We start from the raw sequence: 20,227 nt of genomic DNA, 5'->3' as shown, positions 1-20,227 counted from the left end.
TGAGCCAGGTCTGCCTGCTGGAATTGGAACTAGATGGAGGAGCGTCTTGTCCTCGGGGGCCTCATCCCTGCGCAGCTGAGCAGCCATGGATGTCTGTCTGCATAGAAAGAGCCTTTTTTCTTTGTGCACTGTATAGGGTCGGGCAGCTGGACAGCATCTGTGTATTCCTGTTCAGGAGTCTGCATCCTCCTCTGTGGTGTTCTGCCTGTTATTAACTGGCTGTTTCCCCCTGAAAGAAGTGGTATTAGGATTAATTACAGCGCTGTCGCCGAGAATCTGTATCAAGCAGTTTTGTGGGGGGCTCTACTTCTCAGTTCACTGGTTCCTGTCTGGAAATAACAAATTAGGATTTTACTTTGTTGCTGAATTTCCTTTTCAAAATATGTGAGAATGCAGCAAGAGCAGAGTTAAGTAATGATGTGCTCCTGGTTCGGATTTGGAAATGAGACATCACTGTCAAGGCACTGGTTTCTCGTAGCGCTGCAGTAAATCTTGAAGCGTAGCAGTGTCTTGTTCGGGGGGTTGATGCAGCGGAGGCTCCTTGGGCTTGAGGGTGGGATTGCAGGAGCTCAGGAGCGAGCGTTTGAGAACGCTTGTGCTTGAAGTGGTCTCCTCTAGCAGCTGTATTCTGTTAGCAGGGTTTCCATCGTCCCATTGCCTTGTGTGCTGCTAAAGAAACAATTACCTCTGGCTTCAGCCCCACCAGAGCCCTCGTTCCTGGGTTGTGCGTGAAGGAAGGACCATCTGTTAGCACAAGCGGTCCCCAGCCCTGCTTGGAGCAAAGAGATGGAGGTGGCGATGATCGGCCGCCCAACCTGCTGCTCTTTTTGGTTTCACTAGTAACAAAACTGAGGCCCGCCTGCATGCAGGTGTGCTATCAACATCATCAGCTAGAGCATCTGCCACTTCAAAAAGGAGTGGCAAGAGCTTTCACAGTGGAGGGGAAATGAAGCTCCTGCAACTCAGTTGCTATTAAGCCTGATTTTATGGAAAGAAAGACTGCGTGTGCATAATTAAATTTTTCCCAAGAGCCAGAAAGAAAAAGGATACCTGCCCGGCCGGGCCTGGCTGCTCGCAGGCAAAGCTGCGGCACTGCTGGAGGAAGGGCCAGGATTCTGCGGTCTGCAGCGGCTCTCATGTATCCCTAATTGCAAGTGCGCTATTCCTCGTTTGTGCGCTCGCTGCTTGAGTTCTGCTGGCTGAACTCTGGCTCTTCCAGCCTTGTGCTGAGACTGTGGTCCATGCTTTTATGACCTCTAAATTGGACAATTGTAATGTGTTGTTTTATGGCCTTCCTGTGCAAAGGTTGCACGGGCTCCAGCTGTTCAGAGATTGGGGCCAAAACACTAACTCTCCTACCATGGCCTCCACATGTCAGTCTGGTCCTGGGGGACCTGGGCTGGCTCAGAGTCAAACATCAGCTTGATCTTAAAATTGCTTTGATGGCTTATAATGCTGAGTATAATGCGGGATCTGTGTGCTTTATCTACGCTGCTGCTTTTTATGAGCTTAGTCACTGTTTGAGATCATCTGAAGTCAGTTTTATTGGTCATTCCAAACCATAGGTTAAAGACCTGTGGAGTACTCGTTTTTCAGCGCAGTGATCTAAATCTGAAATTAATTACCACCATAGCCTGACATACTGATGTTAAAATAACTCAGCACAACTGGCATCTCTTAACCCTCGTGTGTAGTGTAGGCTGCTTTCTAGCAGGTTTGTGTATGTGGTCCGTAACAGGACTTTATCCTTTTCACAATGGGCTGTTTTCTCCGGTGCCTGTATCTGGACAGCACTTACAGGTGTCTCACCGGTTATGGAAACACCCGATTTGGCAGTGGGTTCCCACCACCTCTCCAGTTGTTTCTTGCACGGCACTGTCCTGTTCCCCCTGCCTCGTCTCCACTAATTTGCTTTTTCAGAGTATTCTGGAGGAAGAGCTGTCTGGAGTCTTCTAGTGACTTTTGCCGGGGTGGTGGGTTTGAGACTGTGCCCCAAACTGTACCCTGAGGCTGGCCGGAGCTGGAAGGAGTAGGTCGCTTGCCTCTTCAGCATCCTTCCAGTCACATAATTGCCAAAGGAGCAATAAACTGGTCTGGTTTTCTCTTGATCCTCCACTTTTTCAGAGGAAAAGTGGAGAACAGTTAAAAACTGCATTCAGTTTACTCTGTCCATCCTCATCTGATGTGGTTCAGAACAGCGTATAGAATGAAACAGATTCTGCTGGTTCACTGGGAAGAGGAGGAATAGTGCAGTGATAAATGAAATTTGGTTTGATTTTTGATTTACATCTCTTGTCTTGCTAGTAATGTGCTAGTGGCTGTTACTGCTGCCGCGGCTGAAGTTCAGTGGTTGTCCCTATGCCGGGTCACCACTGGGACCTTAAATAATTTGGTCACAAGCATAGCTTAACGCTGTGCTCAGGACTGGAGAACCTCCCTGGTACTTACAGGTTTGGTCATTGAGAACTGTTTTTTTCTGGATTAGTTCTTTTGAAAGAACTAATTGTTTTAAAAAACGCCTAGGGGGTGGTGGAATCACCATCCCTGGAGGCATTTGAAAAATGCGTAGATGCGGTGCTTAGCGACATCTCAAAGGTCTCTTCCAACCTGAATGATTCTATGAAAAAAGCTGCCTGTGGTGTTAGAGCCACTCTGCTCATAGCTGGCTTAGCCCGAGAGCTGTTGGCAGTTGAAGCGTAACGTGACAGGAACCCAAGGTACAAGCTTTTTAGTTGAACTGTGAGTTTATTTGGACAGACAGTTGATCATTATTGACACAGAAGAAGGGGCTCATCCCCTGCTTGTACGAACTGGTGCTACCTGAATGTTCTGTTGTAGTTAAGATTATTTTAAAAGGTGAGTTAATAACCAAGTCAGTCTGTCCGCCTCTGAGGCCCCAGGCTTAATGAGCGAGTGACCTTACTTGGAGCAACCTTTTACACTCCAGAGCACCTGTCTGTCAGCTTTCTGAAAAAAATTCACTGATTTCTGCAGCTCCAGAGAACTGTGGTATTGCCTGCGTTGCACTTTGTGACCCAGACCAATGCGCCTTTGTAGGAGAGTGCTCTGTTCCGTCTGCGACGACTTCTGAACACGTCTCTTGTAAGACCCCTTCTTCTCCCCAGCTCTCCCTAGCAGGTTTGCAGGATGTCACGTGGTTCTTCCAAAATGTTTTGCTTGAAAATTGAGATCAAATCCTCGCTGGGAAGCAATCAAAACCACTGCTCTGCAGCAAGAGTCTTCATGGCTTTCTCTTAGATTCCTCCAGCAAGACCTTGGTGGCGTGTGTCTGATTGCTTGTGTTGGGCGTCTGACTGACAGATTTGAAATCTGCATTTCTCTGAATGCTCTGTTGATTGCTGAAGATTAGTGAATTCAAAACACAAAAGTAGATATGGGTCTAATGGATTTACTGGTCAGCTATTTAACTGCTGAAAAAAACTCTTTGCCAGTGTGTAGGGAAAGAATATTGGCATCAGGGCGAGGAGGAGTATGCTTGCCTTGTGCAGTGAGCTCCAGCACTTCAAGACTGCTGAGCCAAGGCCTGTGCCTGTTGTGTCTTGGAGTTTCTGGTGTTCCTGTGGGAGGTGAGTTTATCTATTCGTGGATGCAAGCTTTTGGGGGCTGTGAGCTCTGCAGTTAAATTGCCTTGTGCAGTGAAAATACTCTTTTGTTAAAACTGTCAGATGACTCAGTTCTGGTTTTGCAAGGGTGAACAAATCATTATTTCCCATATTATTCACAACTTTGTAGGGCTTCTGACATACCTGCTTTGATCTCTTCTCTAAGCCTGAAGAACCCTCATCCCTGTGGTCATTCCTTTTGCAGAGATTGGCCACATCTTTGATCTCCCTGGTTGCTGACCTTTCATTTCCTGCGATGTCAGTGACAGCGGTGACAGCAGGGGCTGGTGTTCGGGATACCCCTGTGCTGTGGATTTACTCACTGGTATCGTTTGTTCTTTCCATGGCCTTGTTTACCTCTGACTTCTTCATATGATTGATCAATGAGGAAGGTGGAAGGGATTCTTTGCCTCTATAATCAAAGGATGTCATTATCTAAACTCCCCGCTAAATTATGTAGACACTTAAAAAGCTTATGGGTTTTTATTTCTCAAGCTAGCAACCTAATAACACCCTGTTTGCTGTGCGGTACTAGTTTTTTACGTAAGATTCAGACGGTGATTAAGACGGTGACTTCTGAGCCTTGAGGGAACAAAAAGGCCTTTTTTCCTGTAAATCCAATACAGAAATGCCTATCTCATTACTCTAACAAAAGTAAATGCCATTTTCTGTGGTAGAGCAGAGGTTGTTAAAGGTCTTGAAATTGTTACCTTTATGCATGTTGAAAAAGTGGAAACTGATAAACTGGGAACAGGTGCTTCTTTGGGACTATTGAATGTCTCGGTATTTAGAAAGATCTACAAAACGTGTGAGCCATTTGGGCTGTGAAGAGTAGCTGAAGTTTCTGCACCACACCTAAACCACAGTCAGCTGTGTCCTCCTCCATAAAAAGGAAGCAAGATTCATCTTATTAAGAGAAAAGGAGCAGAGTAAGTTTTTTCCATCCTCCCAGAGAAAAGCTTTCAGACCTCCTTCACCCAGGCGAAGGCATGCCATCACCTTCAGCCTCAGCGTTCACCGTATCTCTTCATTATAGCAAGACGGGCTATGTGGCACATCCGATGAACTCTACTATGGCCCGTGTCCTCCAGCAGAGAGTGGCACTAAGAAGGTGCAGTTGAGATTCCTCTTGCTGGGGACTGAACTTCCCAAGGTACCCTTGTGCACAGTCCTTGAAATTCAACCCCCCTAGCACACTTTATTCTGTTACATCCAAGTGCAGGATGTTCACAAGGATGGAAGCGGGCAGTTTCATGTCAGGCAGCAGAGCAATGAAAGCTTTAAACAGCCCCAGGCTAACCCTGGAAGTGATCCTCCTGTGCTCGCTGTCATGGACGCGTGGAGCAAAACTGCTTTGCCATGAGAGTGTCGGAGCACGGGGACAGGCTGCCCAGAGAGGTTGGGGGTCTCCTTCTCCAGAGACATCCAAACCCCACCTGGACACGACCCCGTGCAGCCTGCCAGAGGAGAGCCTGCTTTAGCAGGGGGGTGGGCTGGGTGGTCTCCAGAGGTCCCTTCCAACCCCCACTGTTCCATCATTCTGTAAAACACCCTGCACTGTTCCCTGAACTGCTTCTGGGCTTCAGCCTGTGCCTTGGCGTAAGGGAGAAAAGGCTGCGCCGGGGAGACGCCAGCATGGCTTTTCAGTGGCGATGCCAGCTTGTGTGTGGGAACAACTGAAATGAAATACTTTGAGAAAGTGAAGGCATCAGCAGCTCTCTGAGCCCGTGGTCCAAAAATCTTGGTCTGCTGCAGTAGTGGATGCTGTAGGTACCAACTGAATGCAAGACCGGGTAAGGAAATGAGTATAAAAGACAGGGAAATGGCTTTTAATTAGGAGGGTCGGGCTTTCCTCTAAGCTCAGGTGGTCTTGTGCTTTCCTCATGTTGCTGAAAAGCAGCAAAAAAATGTGTCATTGTGGCTGGCTCATTGGGCAGCAGGTATTAGGGTGCTGATTTCAAACAGGAGCCAGGATCCCTGGCTGCTCCAGAGCGGGCTTGCTGTTGGAAGGGACTCGGTCTCAAAACCAAACCTTTTCTCTGTGTCCGGGGTGTGTTACATTACAAGTTTTGAAAACCACTTGTCTTTCTAGTGTTTTCTTTCCGCCCCGGCTCCTTGCTGTTGTGTTCAAGGTAGCTTGCGGTTTGGAAGAGCAGGGATGTCTGAGGGTGCTGTTGCCACTTCGCTGCTTGCGACACCTGCTTCTCCCGTGGTCTGTCGCTACTTGCAGCCAGACTGTCTGCAGAAATGAAATGCTGTGTTCTCTTACAAGCTCTCTGTGGTAAGAAAAAGAAAGCAAAAGCAGCACTGACACAGTCTTGATAGCTGCGTTTGGTTTGCATCGCTCTTCAGTTAGCGGAATGAAGGCAGTCTCTCTTGGTGGGGGCAGTCATTAATATTTCCGTATTCCTGAGCTGTTTCCAGACTCTAAAGTAAGAGCCGTTTACAGCTATTTCACTCTTCTCCAAGAGTGAATCCCCCCCGAAGGTTATACCTGCTGGAGATCAGGGGTTGATAGCAGTCGAGCCAGGATTCACAATAGCTTTTGAGTCTCGTCGCTGATTTAGTGCAAACTGAGACACAGCTGCTTCCTTCCACTGGACAACTGGTATTACCAGGAGCAAAGGTCTTTGCTCAGCACCTCACCCAGCACATCACAATCTCTGCCTTGATAGTCTGGCTTGCCCTGAGCTCTGCCTCTGACCCTTTCCCTCATGTGCCGCATTCCCTGGGGAGGTACCACACCTCGAGGCATCTGAACCCTGCCCTCTTCAGCTCGCCTGCAGAGCCCAGTGCATCTTCCTCTGGGTATCATGGATGGCAGCACAGGCCCTAAAGCCCAGGAGCTGACGGCTCAAGTATTGATCTTAAAACAATAGCTTAAAAATTAGTTTGACTGAAGGAGAGCAGTAGTTTGCAAGACACTGCAAGATGAGTCGGGATTTAACTGCAGGCGGGAGTCATACAGGTCTGGGGAACAAACTGGAAAATCATGAGGTGTGGAAGCAAAGGTCCTGCTGCTCCAGCTCCGTTTCTGACAGGAGCATCCGCAAAGGGCAGGAGGAAGGGAGCAAGGCCAGCATGCAGTGCTGCTCTCCTGGAGCAATCTCCTGGCACCACCGGTGTGAGTTAGGGGCTTCCTGCAATACAGGTGATGCCCTGGTACTTAATGGTCCTCAGTAGATTTGTTTTTCTTTGTGTGATTTTGTCCAACGACTCCTGGGATCCGGCAGCAGAGGTCTGCATCTTAATTACGTGGTGTCTGGAGAACCGTGTCCCTTTGTTTGTACTGAATCTGCCAGCTGCTGACTTCAGCTGATATCCCTAGCCTCAAATCAGAAGGGAGAGGGAACAGTTGCTGCCTGTTCGCCTTCGCTTTGTCTTTTGACTTCACTGCTGTGGGGCACCGGGTCGGTGCTTTACAGAACCACTCATTTATCGTGTTGCAGTCGCCTCCGTGAGCAGCGCTGCTCAGCTTGGGGCTGAGGTTCTCTGATGTGTGCTGCTTCATAGTTTTCTGGGTAATTTTTGTCTGCCCCACTGCATTGCTCTCACTCATTTTTACAGCCATAACTAAGGTAGAGTTACCCGGCTTTCCACCCTTCTCCAGAACATCCATGGGCATGCATTGAAAAGCCCAGCGACAGGGTTCAGAGTTACTCCCAAAGGCTAAAGTCACCCTCGCTTCATCCTGAAAAGCCTTGAAAACAGCTGAGTGTGCAGCTGGCAGGGCACAGTGTTGTACAGGATGCACCGCTCAGCATGGAAGTGCAGGTTACACAAAAAGGGCTGGAAAGATGAAATTTGGGTGAGGCCATAGCATCTGTGACCCGAGACTTTGCTCTGGACCCGTACTATGCCAAAATTAAGATCTTTGCCCGTTTGGGGTTTTTTCAGGCAAACACAGATGTAGCAGGACCTTTCAGATCTTGATTGGTTTGCTTGATTAAAATCCAGTTTTATTTTCTATACGCTCTTGTTTGAAGTCCTAGAACATCTATGTACAACGTGATGAAGGAATCTGCTGCTTGCTGCAGTGCCACTTCTAAATTCTGAAGGAAGCTCATGACAGGAGATAAAAATACTGTAGGATGGAGAAAAGCTCAAACACAAACTCTGTGGGCATCAAGTGTATTCGTATGCGGTCACAATCACCTGCTGCCATTGGAAATGGCTTATTTTCTAGCTTGAGTCTCCGGGGTTCAAACCCCCAAAGCAGGAGATTTGAAAAACTTGAGTTGAGGGGTTTTTTTCTGTGGATACTCTTGGTGAGTGTGTACGGTGCGCAGCTGCGTGCTCCGTTCTGCAGCTGAGTGTTGGAGTTTATCTTCAGACAGAATGAGAGAAGACGACCCTCTCCTGCAGTTGCCTGGTTCTAAAAGCCTGGTTTTGAGAAAAATGCCAAGTAGCAGCACGGCCCCAGCGAGAGCGTGACGGCTTGCAAGACTGCATTTTCTTTAAATTGCAAAATATTGGATAAAAAATAGTAATTTATTTCAAAAATTGCTAACTGTGAAGTCAAGCGTGGCTTTTACCCAGAGTAATTTTATCTGAAAAGAGAGTAACGACTATTTTCCTGAGTGTATACTGGTAATTAAAGCTCTTTGGAAAGGCTGTTTTTCAAGCAGGATGGACGTTTCTCCTGAGGACCCTTGTACAGCCGCAGTGATAAATGAGCGTCTCTCCTGGCTTCGGGAGATAACAAATGTCATTCTGTGTCTGGCAGAAGCATGCGGGCGTCCTGAGCCCCTGGGCTTCGGCGAGAAGGCAGCCGCTCCCTCTGAACAGCCCCACGTCAGCTCCGGTCTCAAACTGGGGGAAACTGGGGTTTTGTGGCGGGGGGAGGGATGATGATACGGACACAAAAGACACATCCGGATGGGGATTCTGCCTGCAGAGCACATGCTGCGTTATCCGGATGGAGGAGCGGTGGGTACCGGGGGGGACCAGGGACAGGCAGCGCTTGGCTTGTCAGCCGGTCCCACGCGCTGTCCACTGCGAAAGGACTCCCTTGTCTTTCGCTTCCGAGAGGCGGGCCACTTTTTTTGAAGGCTGCTGGAACTCATCCCCAGCTTCAGAAATGTCCCAGCTGCGGGGCAGGGGAGGGCACGCTGGCCGTCCCCGAGGAGCGGCAGTTTAAGAGAGGCAGGTGCGGAGCGGGGTCCAGTTTATGCAGTCCTGTAAAATGATGTATAAACAAAACGCTTCAAAGATCTTCTAATAACTCCCGAAATGAAATGTTTGAAACTGGGCCTTGTAAACTCTTCACCGGCATTTAATTGCCTCATAAAACAGTATGCTAAAGAAAGTATTAAAGGGGTTTTTTTCGCTGCTCTCGGATCAGTTTAACCCTTTGGGGACCTTGTGTCCAGCTGTTTCTCTCCCGCTGCCTAATGAGCAGTTACCACCTTCTTTCTTTGCCTTTCATGATACATCACTGGCTCTGATCCACCAGACCTCGACCTCTTTGCGTGGCTCAGGTGTGGCACGGGCAGCGGCCGGTGCTGCGAGGACAGCTTCATCTCTGCCTCTGACCCTCGGGATTTCGGCAGCGGGTGCAGGGCTGCGGCTCTTCCCTTTCTAACACCGGGGCCCAGCAATTTCTCGGTGCGCCTTTCTGTCCCGAGGCGAATCTGGGAGCCGCGTTCAGATGGTCTGTGCCGAGGAAAGCTTGGCTAATTTACAGACCTCCCCAAATCCCCGCTGGGGCCCAGAGCAGCAATCCTCCGTGCGCGTAATTGGCAGCTGGTGCATGGGGAGCGATGGTGCAGCTGAGATAACCGCAGCTGTACCCATCGATACGACGGCAGCCCTGTCTTCCCCAGCCAGCCACTGGCTCCCACCCCCGAGGCCTCTCGCGTCCCCTCACTGCCTTTGGGGACACCCTGGCTTCACTGCCGAAAGCACCGACCGCTCCTTGCCGTAGCAGCCCCTCAGCTGTAGGCTCACCCCTTGCTGCGGGCAGCTCGGGGTGACTGTCCCCTCCAAGGGGGAAACGCTCTCTTTACTCAGACATTTTTGATGCATTTGCAAGTGATGGCCTTGTCTGAGAAAGCTGGAGTGATTTCGTGCAAGTTTTCCCTCTGTGGAGTTTTTGCCGCCCACCCTTTTGCTCTGGCAAGGGCTCAGCGTGCCCTTGCATCGTAACCGAGTATGAGCGGGGGCCTCTGGCCGACCTGTTCTGGGCAGGCTCTGCCAGGCGCCGTCATCCTGCTCCTCCTCCCTGAAGTCCAAGGGAAGCCGTCGAGCCTCTCCTGGATCATCGACGCCAGTTCAAAACCCTCCAGAGGGGAAAGTCTCTGAATTAAAATCTGAAAGGGAGATTGTAGCTTTAGCAGTCAAGACCCCAGTAAGGTGGTGTGGGAGTTGTTCCCCAAAACACTTTGACATGGCTGGTTTTCTGGCAGAGTCATTCTCCGGCATTGAGATCATACCAGTGCTGCAGCCCCGTAAACGTATAACTTAAACCACACCACCTACGAGCTCCTTGGAGCTCTGGTAGCTTTAAGAACAAGAGAAAATGTGGCAGGAATATTCCTAATTTCTCCATTGTCTTTTATGTTCACAGAACACATAAACCCGATCATTGCTGTTTTCATTTATATGCGTAGAAAAGCCAAATCTGGAGTTCTAAAAAGTGTGTAGAGTTTGGGAATTGCTGCTGCAGGAGGAGGAAATCCGAGGGGTAGGTGCTGTGCCGCTCCTCCCTACACGGGCTGTGCAGCCCACGCTGCATCCTGACGCAGCCCGGGTCTGTGCCTGGGTGCAGAGCTCTCTCCTCTTCAGCTTTCCCCCCCCTGCGTCTCTAGAGATGCCGATTTATAACTGGCCCTGCGTGCACCTGGGCCAGATCAAGGAGATTGAGCTCGGTCACCGGGGGCCTTTCCACAAGGGCACAGTAATGGCTTGTAGCAGATGTGAACTGCTCGCTCTCTCTGGGTAAGGCTCTGTGTTACTGCCCACGTGTGAATAGCTGCTGTTTCTGGAGCTGTGTGCAAGCTAAAATGATGGCAAAGCAAAGTTAATGAACACAATTTCACCCGCAGCCCCAGGAGGTTGTAAATGAGCCGGTGTCTGGAGATGTCGGCAAATCCCCTGCTGCAGTTTTCCAGCTTGCCCCATGCTTTATTTGCTCTGCCTGAGAGGCTGTGTTTTTTTCTCAGGCAGCTTTTTCTTCTCTTGCAGTGAGAATGAGGCGTTGTGGAGGGAAGTAGCCAGCTTGAGGCAGAAGCATGCTCAGCAGCAGAAAGTTGTCAATAAGGTAAATCCTGGTTTTCCAAATGGAGGGATTGGGACGCTGTCGTGTTCGTGTATGCAGGGACGTAGCGACCAGGCTGGGCGCTCGCAGGATCAGTGGGATGCGATGGCATTCGTTCTGTGTAAGAATAATTTTGACCCCTGTGTTTTCTTCCCGTTACCGTGAGGTTCCAGAAATCCGGCGGGGAGAGGTTAAGTTTGGGCTGGCGGGGTTACAGGGCAGAATTCAGTCGGCAGCTGTGTAACCGTTTTACCCTTGGCCTTCACCTGTGTGCTTAGAGTTGGGGTCGGCGTTCTGCCATGTCCCTCTGTGCCCAGCTCTGGCTCTGCCTGAGTGTGGGGACCGAATGCTCCCAGAGCTATTTCTGTCCAAGTACTGTGTGCACCATAACGAGTTTTTCTTTTTTTTCCTCCTCACAGCTTATCCAGTTTTTGATTTCATTGGTGCAATCCAACCGTATTCTTGGGGTGAAGAGGAAGATGTAAGTCTGCATTTCTACATCCAGATAAAGGTTCCCTGTCTGAGAGAATAAAGAGAGGATCAGCAGAGTGGGTCCCCCAGATCTCTGTCTTCTGTAGCAGCCTTGCCAGTGGGGTAGGACTGGACAGCGGTCATTGGGATCATGTGAGCCTTCAAGTATTTGCTCCAGCCAAAACCAGCTAACACTGCTATGCAACTGATACCAAGGAGGGTTTGCGATCCAGGCCACATGAGCCCGTGCAGAACCTACTTCGTAGCTAACCACCGCACTGTGTGAAAGTGCCGCTGCACTCTGGCAGCACACGCAGTGAGGGCTGGGGTCTCGCACTGCTAAAATAGTCTTTGGGCGCTGCCGTGATGTTTCTGTCATTATACAGAAAGGGAAACGTTGGACCATCCAGACCAGCCTCCTGCTGTCACAGGCTGCTGTGACACCTTCACAGACTAATCAAACCTGTCCTCAAACGTGCTGTGGATTATTTTGCCCCTTGCTAGTTGTACTGGATGACCGGTCGGGACTTAAGTGCCCTGAGCGGTTAAGAACATTTCCAGGTTAATTTGCTTTGACCAATTAATAGTTGCTTGGTTCGGTCCCGAGATTGTGCTTTAGCACAGTTCCTTCTCCCTCCTCAGCTTTTACAGATGGTTCTCCTGTTGTCTGTCATCTGACAGTTCACTGGACTGAACGGGCCCTGCTCTTCCAGCCTCATCCTGTGCGATGGGCTCCTCCTCCTCCACCTGAGTTTTTACACTTGTTCGCATCCGAACTGACAGATACTCGGTTGTGTCTGTGCCTGCCCCCACCTTGTTCCATGTTGCCTGTGGAATCGCAAGGCTGTCCTTTTGTGTTTGAACAGTGCCCAGCAGCACCATATGGCAGACAACACCACAGCAGGCTTGATTATTATTAATGAAGATAGTGGTTTATATGGTGATAATGTCCAAGATGTGCTGAAATGATTTATCTTGTAAGGAGAAAGAGTTTCTCCACAGTACTCAAGTACTTGAAAAGGACCACAGAAGTGGTTGTGTCACAGCTGACCACGAGTAATCCATCTTTGGAGCAGTTGGCCATGGAGAAGTGAAGCCAAGCAGAGCACTGACAATACAGGCCTGCAGAAGGGGGTGACCAGGGACTGTAAAGGAGTCCTCCGAGGCCCAAGGTTTTGCATTTCAGCTCAGTGGAGTTGCAAAACCCAGCCCAGGGGCTGGTTAAGGGGGCTCATTCTCTTTTCTCCATGTCATGGGGCTGTCTGCTCTAGCTGTGCTGACACAAACCACCCCCCATGGCCACTTGCCCCTCCAGGGCACCCAGACCTGGAGACGGTTGTGCCTTGCCCCCTCGGGTGGGTGCGCTCCTGGGGTTGGGGCGGTGGGCTCTGCTGAGGAGAGGTGGTACCCAAGACCCGGTGCCAGCAGCGTGGTAACTCCTGTGGTGTCTGGGAATCTTTTGCAGCCCCCTGATGTTGAACGACAGCAGTTCAGCACATTCCATGCCGAAATACAGTCGCCAGTACTCCTTCGAGCACGTCCACGGCTCATCCCCATACGCAGTAAGTATGCCGTGCATGCCTGGCCTTGGAGAGGGGGCGAGGACACAGCTTCGTGGGGAGGGACCTGTTTTAGGCTCCTCTCCAGCTGGTCCTGCCTTTGTACAACCATTTGCTCACAACCTCTTTGTTCCATTTGGCAAAGTATTTTAAGGTGGCAGCTGCATTCTAGCTTAGCCAACGGGGAGAATGCTGTTAGCTGGTAACTCTCAGTGATGGCTGTGATGGGGCCGAGGAGTTGGCTTGCAGGCCAGGTGAGGAGTTAGCTGAATTCTGCTGAGGTCAGAGGTGGGCTGAAGTGGTGCGTCCTTGCTTAGCTTACATCTGCTGACTTGGTCCGTGTTTCAGTTTTGTTGAAACAAAACACATCTGATGTCAGTCGACCCCTACTAAACATTTGCTCATATTGCCTAATTGATGTGTGACTGTGTATAGTTAGCGCTGCTCCCTTCAAAGAAGACTGCTTTTGGTCAGTGAAGGTGGTGTGGGTCAGAGCCTGGCTGAGACATGGGCCTGAAGTAGTAAAGACCCAAGTGATCGGAGCTGAATTGTGTCTGTGGAGGTAGGGAGCAAGGTGGGAAGAGCGGAGCAAAGCCGGCTGGCGCTTGTGCCTAGAATAATCCTCCACGTAAGCAAGGCTGTGTGGTGTTAAACCCTGAGATGAGAGAGCTGGCAGTAGCTTTTGTGGTGAAGGGGTCTCCCGCAAGATGCCCTCAAATGCCTAATCCAGAAGAAATGAGTTCATAGATGGACGTGGATGTTGTTCAGTCTTTGGCCTCGTTACAGTGGTTGTCGCACTGCCTAGGTCCAGGGTGCAGCTCAGCCAGGTGCCTGCAGGAGGTGGCCTCACAGGACACAGTGGCACAACCTTATAGGAGGAGTCTGTAAATGGAGCTCTGGACTGTCCTTCAAATTGCTGCTGCATCCCAGGTTTCATCTCTGTTCTCCCATCCTTCTGATGCACTTTCTGATGTGCTGCTTCCTCTAACTGTCCAATGGCCCATGAACACACGGAGCCTGTTCCAAACCCATTGATGCTGGCCCTGTATCCTCTCCCAGATGAGCCACGGGCTTGCTCCCAGGGCCACGTGTTGAGGCCAGAGGAGGCAAGCAAGGTCGCTTCCACTGCTATTTCCCTTCTGACCCGACAGCTGCAGTGTGCCTGTGTGTAAACCCTGTTGTTGTGACACCCCACGATGCTTTGAATGCTGAGAACTGCCCGTCATGAAGCTGATGGGCAGGTCTCAAACTGTGGGCACTGACTTACCAGGAGGGTCAGGGAAGACTCATCCCGTGCGCCGCAAGCTCGAAAGCCACGTTGGTGGCACTCCCTGCGGGCAAGCTGGCTGGCTCAGCGCTTGCTGCCAATAGAGCTGTGACATGTTTGGTCACTATTAGCTTTTAATCGCCTCAAGCCTGTGCTGATCCACTAAATCTCATGTCTTGACACGGCTGCTTTCATTTTAGATGCTCTGTTTGATCTGGTTCGTATCGGTGTGTGCCCTGGGAAACGGCACCGCTTAAATTCGGGGTGTCTCTCTTGGTCTGCAGAACCCCTGCTTGCCTGGCAGGGGAAAGCCAGCTGGTGTTTCTTGGCCAAAGCTGTTGTGTGGAACAAGGGTCTTCTTTATGCTCATCCTCTGGCAACGCCGCAGCCCAGGAGCAAGGCTGGGAACATAACTAAGCTTTCACATCAGCTGTTGGTAGCAAAATAAAAGCTGTCCCCAATTCCAAGGCACAGTCCTACCCGTGTTGCTGCAGAGACGTCGTGTTTGGGACAGCAGATTCAAGCTGCTGGCTCCTGACATCAGGCTGCCCTGGTATGCCAAGGTGATCGTGATGAATTTTTTAGCAGAGAATCAAAATAGCTAAACCCCATTAAAGAGCTGTCCTGCAGTTAGACCACCCTCTGTGGAAGCTCTCTGTTCCCGTTCCAGCTCCCGTCTAATCCTGTGATCTCTTTTTTTAAAAGTGCCTTTATTCTTGAGTGCAGCAAATGCTTGCACAGAACTACTGGGAGCTCTTCCAGGTATTACTGGATTGTCCCAATTATGGGAAACACAGGTGGTCATCCTTTCTCATACTTACATGTTTATGGTTTTCAGCTCCAAACAGAACTGAAAAATGATAGTTGGGCAGTTTTTCAGAGTGAGCTGCCAACAAGTGCACTAGATCCTGACACTCCCGTAGCCCCTGCTTTGGCAGTGGAGAAAAAAAAAAGTGGTTTCGTGAGACTGTTAACATGGCATAAGACCGTAGCGAGGGCAAAGCATGGTTAGTCCTGACCTTGACACAGCTGGGATCAATCCTGCGCCAGCCATCAGACTTGATCTCGCATCACTGCTGCCAAGTAGCAGCTCTCTCTGTGCCCCTAGCAGTGACTACCGACACATCATCGTGCCCTTTTTTTGCTCAAGAATGCAACCTCAGACTTGCAGGAACAATAGGTAGCCCGCAAGTCATGGTCCAGAACAGGGCACAGTCACGTGTTAGGAGGAGAGCGTGCTGCCTGTGTGCTCCCCAGTGCCCGTGCTGTGCACTGCTGGCACTTTGGGTTCTAGAAGAGTTTCAGATCAGTGGCTGTCTGGTTTGTTGCTGTGTCGGTGAGCGCAGCGCCAGGCTGCAACGCTCCTGCTCGCAGGACAGGTCCCTCACAGGCCCTCCTGGGCAGGAGGCACGGCACGTGCAGACAGAAGTGGGGATCCGACCTCTTGAGGCAAGCCTGCGGCAGAGTCTGCAGAGCATCTCCGCACGTCCCCATCTACCCCCTGCCGTGCCGCGAGGTGGAACGATTTCTGGCTGTTCCTTGGTATTTGCTCTAATAATGAGGGAGTTGAGGGGCCAAATCTGCACTGCAGTCTTGACTGTGCTAAGTGGTGATCAGGAAGGTTAATGTAGTGCTGGTGTAAGCCAAATTACGGTGTGTGCAGTACAAGCAAGCATTAAAGGGGAGACGGTCAAATATTTATCTGCAGGTAAGGACAGACCAGGGTATTCTCCACATCCCTGCTGGTTTTCTGATGCTCCTGGGCTCATCTTCTAATCTGGAGCTCCCTTTGTCTCCCAGGCTGACAAATGCTGGTACACAAAGAGGAGAGGGAATTCAGGTTCACTCAAGTGTCTCAACTAATTTGCTCCTTAACAAGATTGATAGCAAAATGCAGCCATTTCATGTGCTGTTACAACATAGAAATCCTTGTATTTCTTAGATCTGTAGGTGTCATAGGAATTGCAGCTTTCATTTAAGAGTAAAAGAATGGAGTTTTGGTAGAAGGGGAAAGCTGAAAATCTGGCCTTCTAAAAGCCCAAGTGTGAACGATCCAGAAAAAGAATCCAGTATTTCTACTTTTTAAATTCCATTATTTTCAAGAAAATGAAGTTTACAGACAGAAGTCTTGGTTTGGTTTTGGTTGGTTTGGTGGGGGTTTTTTCAGTAGTCCTTTGGGTTGGCAATAGGATATTTCTAGGCATCGTGTTGAGTCCCACATTGCCTTCTTCCTTGGGTGGCTCAGGATTTTGGACTGTTCTGATGTGTCTCATCCCGCTCCATCTCCCACACGTGGGACGGCGTACGGTACATGCCTAGCGCTTCACACCGCGAATGCTGTGATTGTCATTTCAGGCTTCTTCCCCAGCATATAGTGGCTCCAACCTGTATTCCCCGGATTCTTCAGCCAACTCTGGTCCCATTATCTCTGACGTGACCGAGCTAGCCCAGTCCAGCCCTTCGGCATCTCCCAGCGGCAGTCTCGATGAAAGGTATGCTGTTGCTCTCATAAAATCTGAAGCTGTCAGCACAGGGAGAATGTGTTTCCCAGGGAGCTGAGCAGTCAGACACCAGCGTGATGTAACTCTTCTGTTAAGAATCCCCTGTGAGCAACAGCTGGAAAACTGCACAGCCCTTGGTACCATGGGTGTTCAGGGTGTATGAACCTGACCCTGCGTACCTTACTAGGGCTTTACAGAAAGTTGGACCTGGCTCTCCCAGATAGTCTCGTTCAGGACGCTGCTGCCTCAGCAGATTTTTGGTCAGTTTTGTTCTGCTATAATTCTTTATTCCAAACAACCCCCCGTCCTGTGCCTCCCCTGTCTAATGTGAACCTGGTGGGGGCGACGGGGGTCACAATTTGGTTTCCACAAGGAAGCCATGTCTTTGTTGGCCCACCTGCTCTGTCCTGTGAAGCTACCAACATCCTGGGCGCAGGGTTAGCTTTGCCCTGCCCTTACAGACTTGCTGCACAGAGGAGGAGGAGGAGGTGCGGAAAGCAGCTTCATTCCCAAGTAACTGAGAATAACGGTGACAGCTCTGTCCCAAACAGCAGGGGTGAAGAGGCTGAAAATCTGTAGCAGATACAGGTCAGCCAGCGCCCAGCATCAGTGTTTTTAACTCCTTCAGATTTACAGGCCCTAGCAGAGGTGAGAGCTGTGCTCAGATGCCACAGGTAACACTCAGCCTTGTGTGCCCCTGCCAGCACTGTTCTGCATCAGCCAGAGCCTCTCGCTGAATCCCTCGACGTGGCAGTTCAGCCCCAGCTCCCTGCAGCCCTGCTCCCACCAGTGTCAGTGGCTCTCAAACTTTCTGAGCCTCCCTGGGCAAGAAGAGCCCCCCCTTTCCTTAGCACCTTGCAATCTCCTTTTTTCTTCCTCTCATTATTCCTGGCATTGGCACTTCCCCTGAGGTGCTGAATCACCCACAAATGCCATTTGTTGCCTTAATACCCTCTGCCAGGAGCAGTCACTCTTAAATATAGACCATATGTTTGCTTAATGGCCCTTTTCTCTGTCCTTTTGTAGTCGCTGTCCTTTCCAGTAGGACTAATTGCGCCTCTTATGTCCCCAAATCTGTGAGTTTGGGCGGTAAAATTAGGGCTGACCGAAGAAGTTGTCTTCCCCTCCCCGTAAAAATCCGAAAATGCCTGGGTGCTTATGTAAAAGGTCGATCCCAGGCTTTGGCTGCACAAAGGAGTCACTCTGCTGACCTTGTGGGAGCAGTTAAAACACTGCAGCCTCTTGTATGGTGGTGATTATGTCATGCATGTCTCAGTGGTGACTTTAAAAAAAGGGATATACACCGTGCTACTTCTGTACTTTGTGTCCACATCAAAAGCTGTATTGTTTTAACTATATTGAAAAAAAAAAAAAAAAAATCACACCCTCCTTCCAATAACTTTACCTGTACTGAGCTGGCTGCGTGGCAGGTCCTGGGCTCACAAACATTTGGCCACAAAAAAGGCGCTGAAATCGCCGTAACAGTGCCAGACATCGATGTGTCAGGGGAGCTGATTAGGATCAGAATCAGAGACGAAATATTTAGGTACTCGTTCAGCCTCATCTTTGTAGCTGACTCTGGAGGCTTTGTATGTGAAAAGGCAACGGCAGTCGCGAGGCTTTTTTTGCCCTATTGTGTGGAAGCGGATCTTGGAAATCAAGAATGTGTTAGTGTGAGGTTTTTACCTGTTTTCTTTCTCTTTCTTTCAGGAGTAGTCCTGTGGTCCGTATCAAAGAAGAACCCCCGAGTCCCACCCGCAGCCCCCAGATAGAGGAGGCCAGCCCAGGGAACCCTCCTGCTGTTGAAACTCCTCTGTCCCCCTCCACGTTCATTGACTCCATCCTGCAGGAGAATGAACCCAGCACTACAGCCGCTGCAGCCGGTGACAGCACCACACAGCCTCAGCCCCAGGAAAAGTGCCTCAGTGTTGCCTGCCTCGACAAGTAAGTGCTGTGCTGAGGCCGGCTGAGCTCAGGTCTTGCCAGCCATCCCACCGCTCTGTACCTTTAAGCTTTACAAAGACGCTAGCAACCCGGGCTTCCAGCCAGCTTTGGAAGCAAATGTGGTCATTTGTCCCAGGAGATCGCTGGCGGCCCTGAGCGCAGCCCTCCCTGCGAGGGCCGGGGTAGATGTTTTACTCTCCCGTCCCTGTTCTGCTTGGAGCAATGAGTCTCTCCTGCCGCCTGACCCCATGCACAGAATTAAACCCCCTGTGGGGGGGACCCAACCGCTCTGCTGCACAGGGCCACGTGGGATGCCAAAATAAGAACGGATAAAAATGCCTGTGCTAAATAAGGGCTTGTTCAAACCGCCTGCCTCTCCAGTGTAGGAATGAGTCACTGTAAGATCAGCTGTGTTTCAGGGCCCAGCACATCCTCACAGTACAAAAGCTTCTGCATTGTATTTGCAGTCTGAAGGCAGCTGACAGGCGCGCCTGCAGGCTGCCAGCATTGCTTGCTAGAAGCTCTAATCCCAGTGGATTCACCTGTAGGTGAGACAGCATTTCTCCACAAGCCTGCTCAGATGGCATGCACGGTGGCACTGCCCCTGTGCTGCCCTCTGCTTTTGCCTGTCCCAGCTGCCCTCCAGATTAATGAGGGAGGAAGCTTTGCATTAAAGTGTCACTCACCCACCTAGTTCTAGTCATGGTGAAGCACATTCTTCCACTCAGCCCCTTCCCTTGCTAAGACACAACTTAGGCTGGGCTCCGTGGGTGGCAGGCTGAAAGTTGGTGGGTAGCTTTTTATTAGGGATCGGATGTATGGTCTTATGTCTTTTATCACCACACAGTGCTCGCAGATGCAACTGCAAGTGTTGGGATGAGAAACTAGAAAGTTGTTTGTCCACATCGAACTGCCGAGAACTTCACCCTTGACCATATTGAGATCTCAGCCGCTTCTCAGATCTCTGGCACCTCCCATTCTCCCTGTGTTCTGGGGAAAAGAGAGTATTGGAATTAAGGTCTTCTCTCTGAATGTCAGGACAGACTTTCTATCCTTTAAATAAAAAAGCAATTCAGAGAAGGCGCAGCTAGTTCCAGAGATCTGGAAGGCAGCAGAGAGGTCTTTGAGCCAGACGGCTGCCATAGCCTCGTGCACCCGAGGTGATGATAGCACGACACGTGCACATTAGTGTGAATTCTGTGTTAGCCATCACTTCCCAGAGCTGCGGTGTCATAGCTCTACATGGAGAAGGAACAAAAAAAGCTGTGGAAGAAGCCCCCTTTAACATGAGACAGTGAGTACAGAGACGGCTGAAGGCTGCCCTGCCGCAGCAGGGTCTGCAGCCTGTTGGCAGCGCAGTGGACCAGGCTTTGCTGCCTTTACACTTCAGAGACACGCAGAGTCAGGAGACGCCTGCTCGCCTCTTCCTCTTGGCCTTGCAGGAGATGTTTGTAGCTTCACTATTTATAGACCACTGCAATCCATCTCAGCGATACCAGCTGTCCTTAAAAAGAGACAGATTTTATTGTACAGCTCATCAGAAGCTGAAACTGGCCATTTAAAAGGCAATAAAAATGAAAAAAAAAAAAAAAGTGCTGCAGAGA

General features: G+C 50.2%; 1 protein-coding gene across 4 annotated transcripts in view; it reads left to right on the top strand.

Annotated features, from left to right (window-relative positions):
* Positions 1-20,227, top strand: part of HSF1 (heat shock transcription factor 1) — a 72,396-nt gene that overhangs the window by 39,426 nt on the left and 12,743 nt on the right. For all 4 annotated transcript variants that reach the window (XM_037379115.1, XM_037379114.1, XM_037379117.1 and 1 more), the window contains exons 5-9: positions 10,809-10,884; positions 11,301-11,362; positions 12,818-12,914; positions 16,534-16,670; positions 18,390-18,623. In XM_037379115.1, coding sequence (XP_037235012.1) covers positions 10,809-10,884; positions 11,301-11,362; positions 12,818-12,914; positions 16,534-16,670; positions 18,390-18,623 — 606 coding nt within the window. The remainder of the gene's footprint in view (positions 1-10,808; positions 10,885-11,300; positions 11,363-12,817; positions 12,915-16,533; positions 16,671-18,389; positions 18,624-20,227) is intronic.

The sequence above is a fragment of the Falco rusticolus genome, chromosome 3 (genome assembly GCF_015220075.1).
Source record: "Falco rusticolus isolate bFalRus1 chromosome 3, bFalRus1.pri, whole genome shotgun sequence".
Lineage (NCBI taxonomy): Eukaryota > Metazoa > Chordata > Aves > Falconiformes > Falconidae > Falco > Falco rusticolus.
The sequence above is the reverse complement of the archived record's forward strand: the minus strand, read 5'-3'. Positions and strand labels throughout refer to the sequence as shown.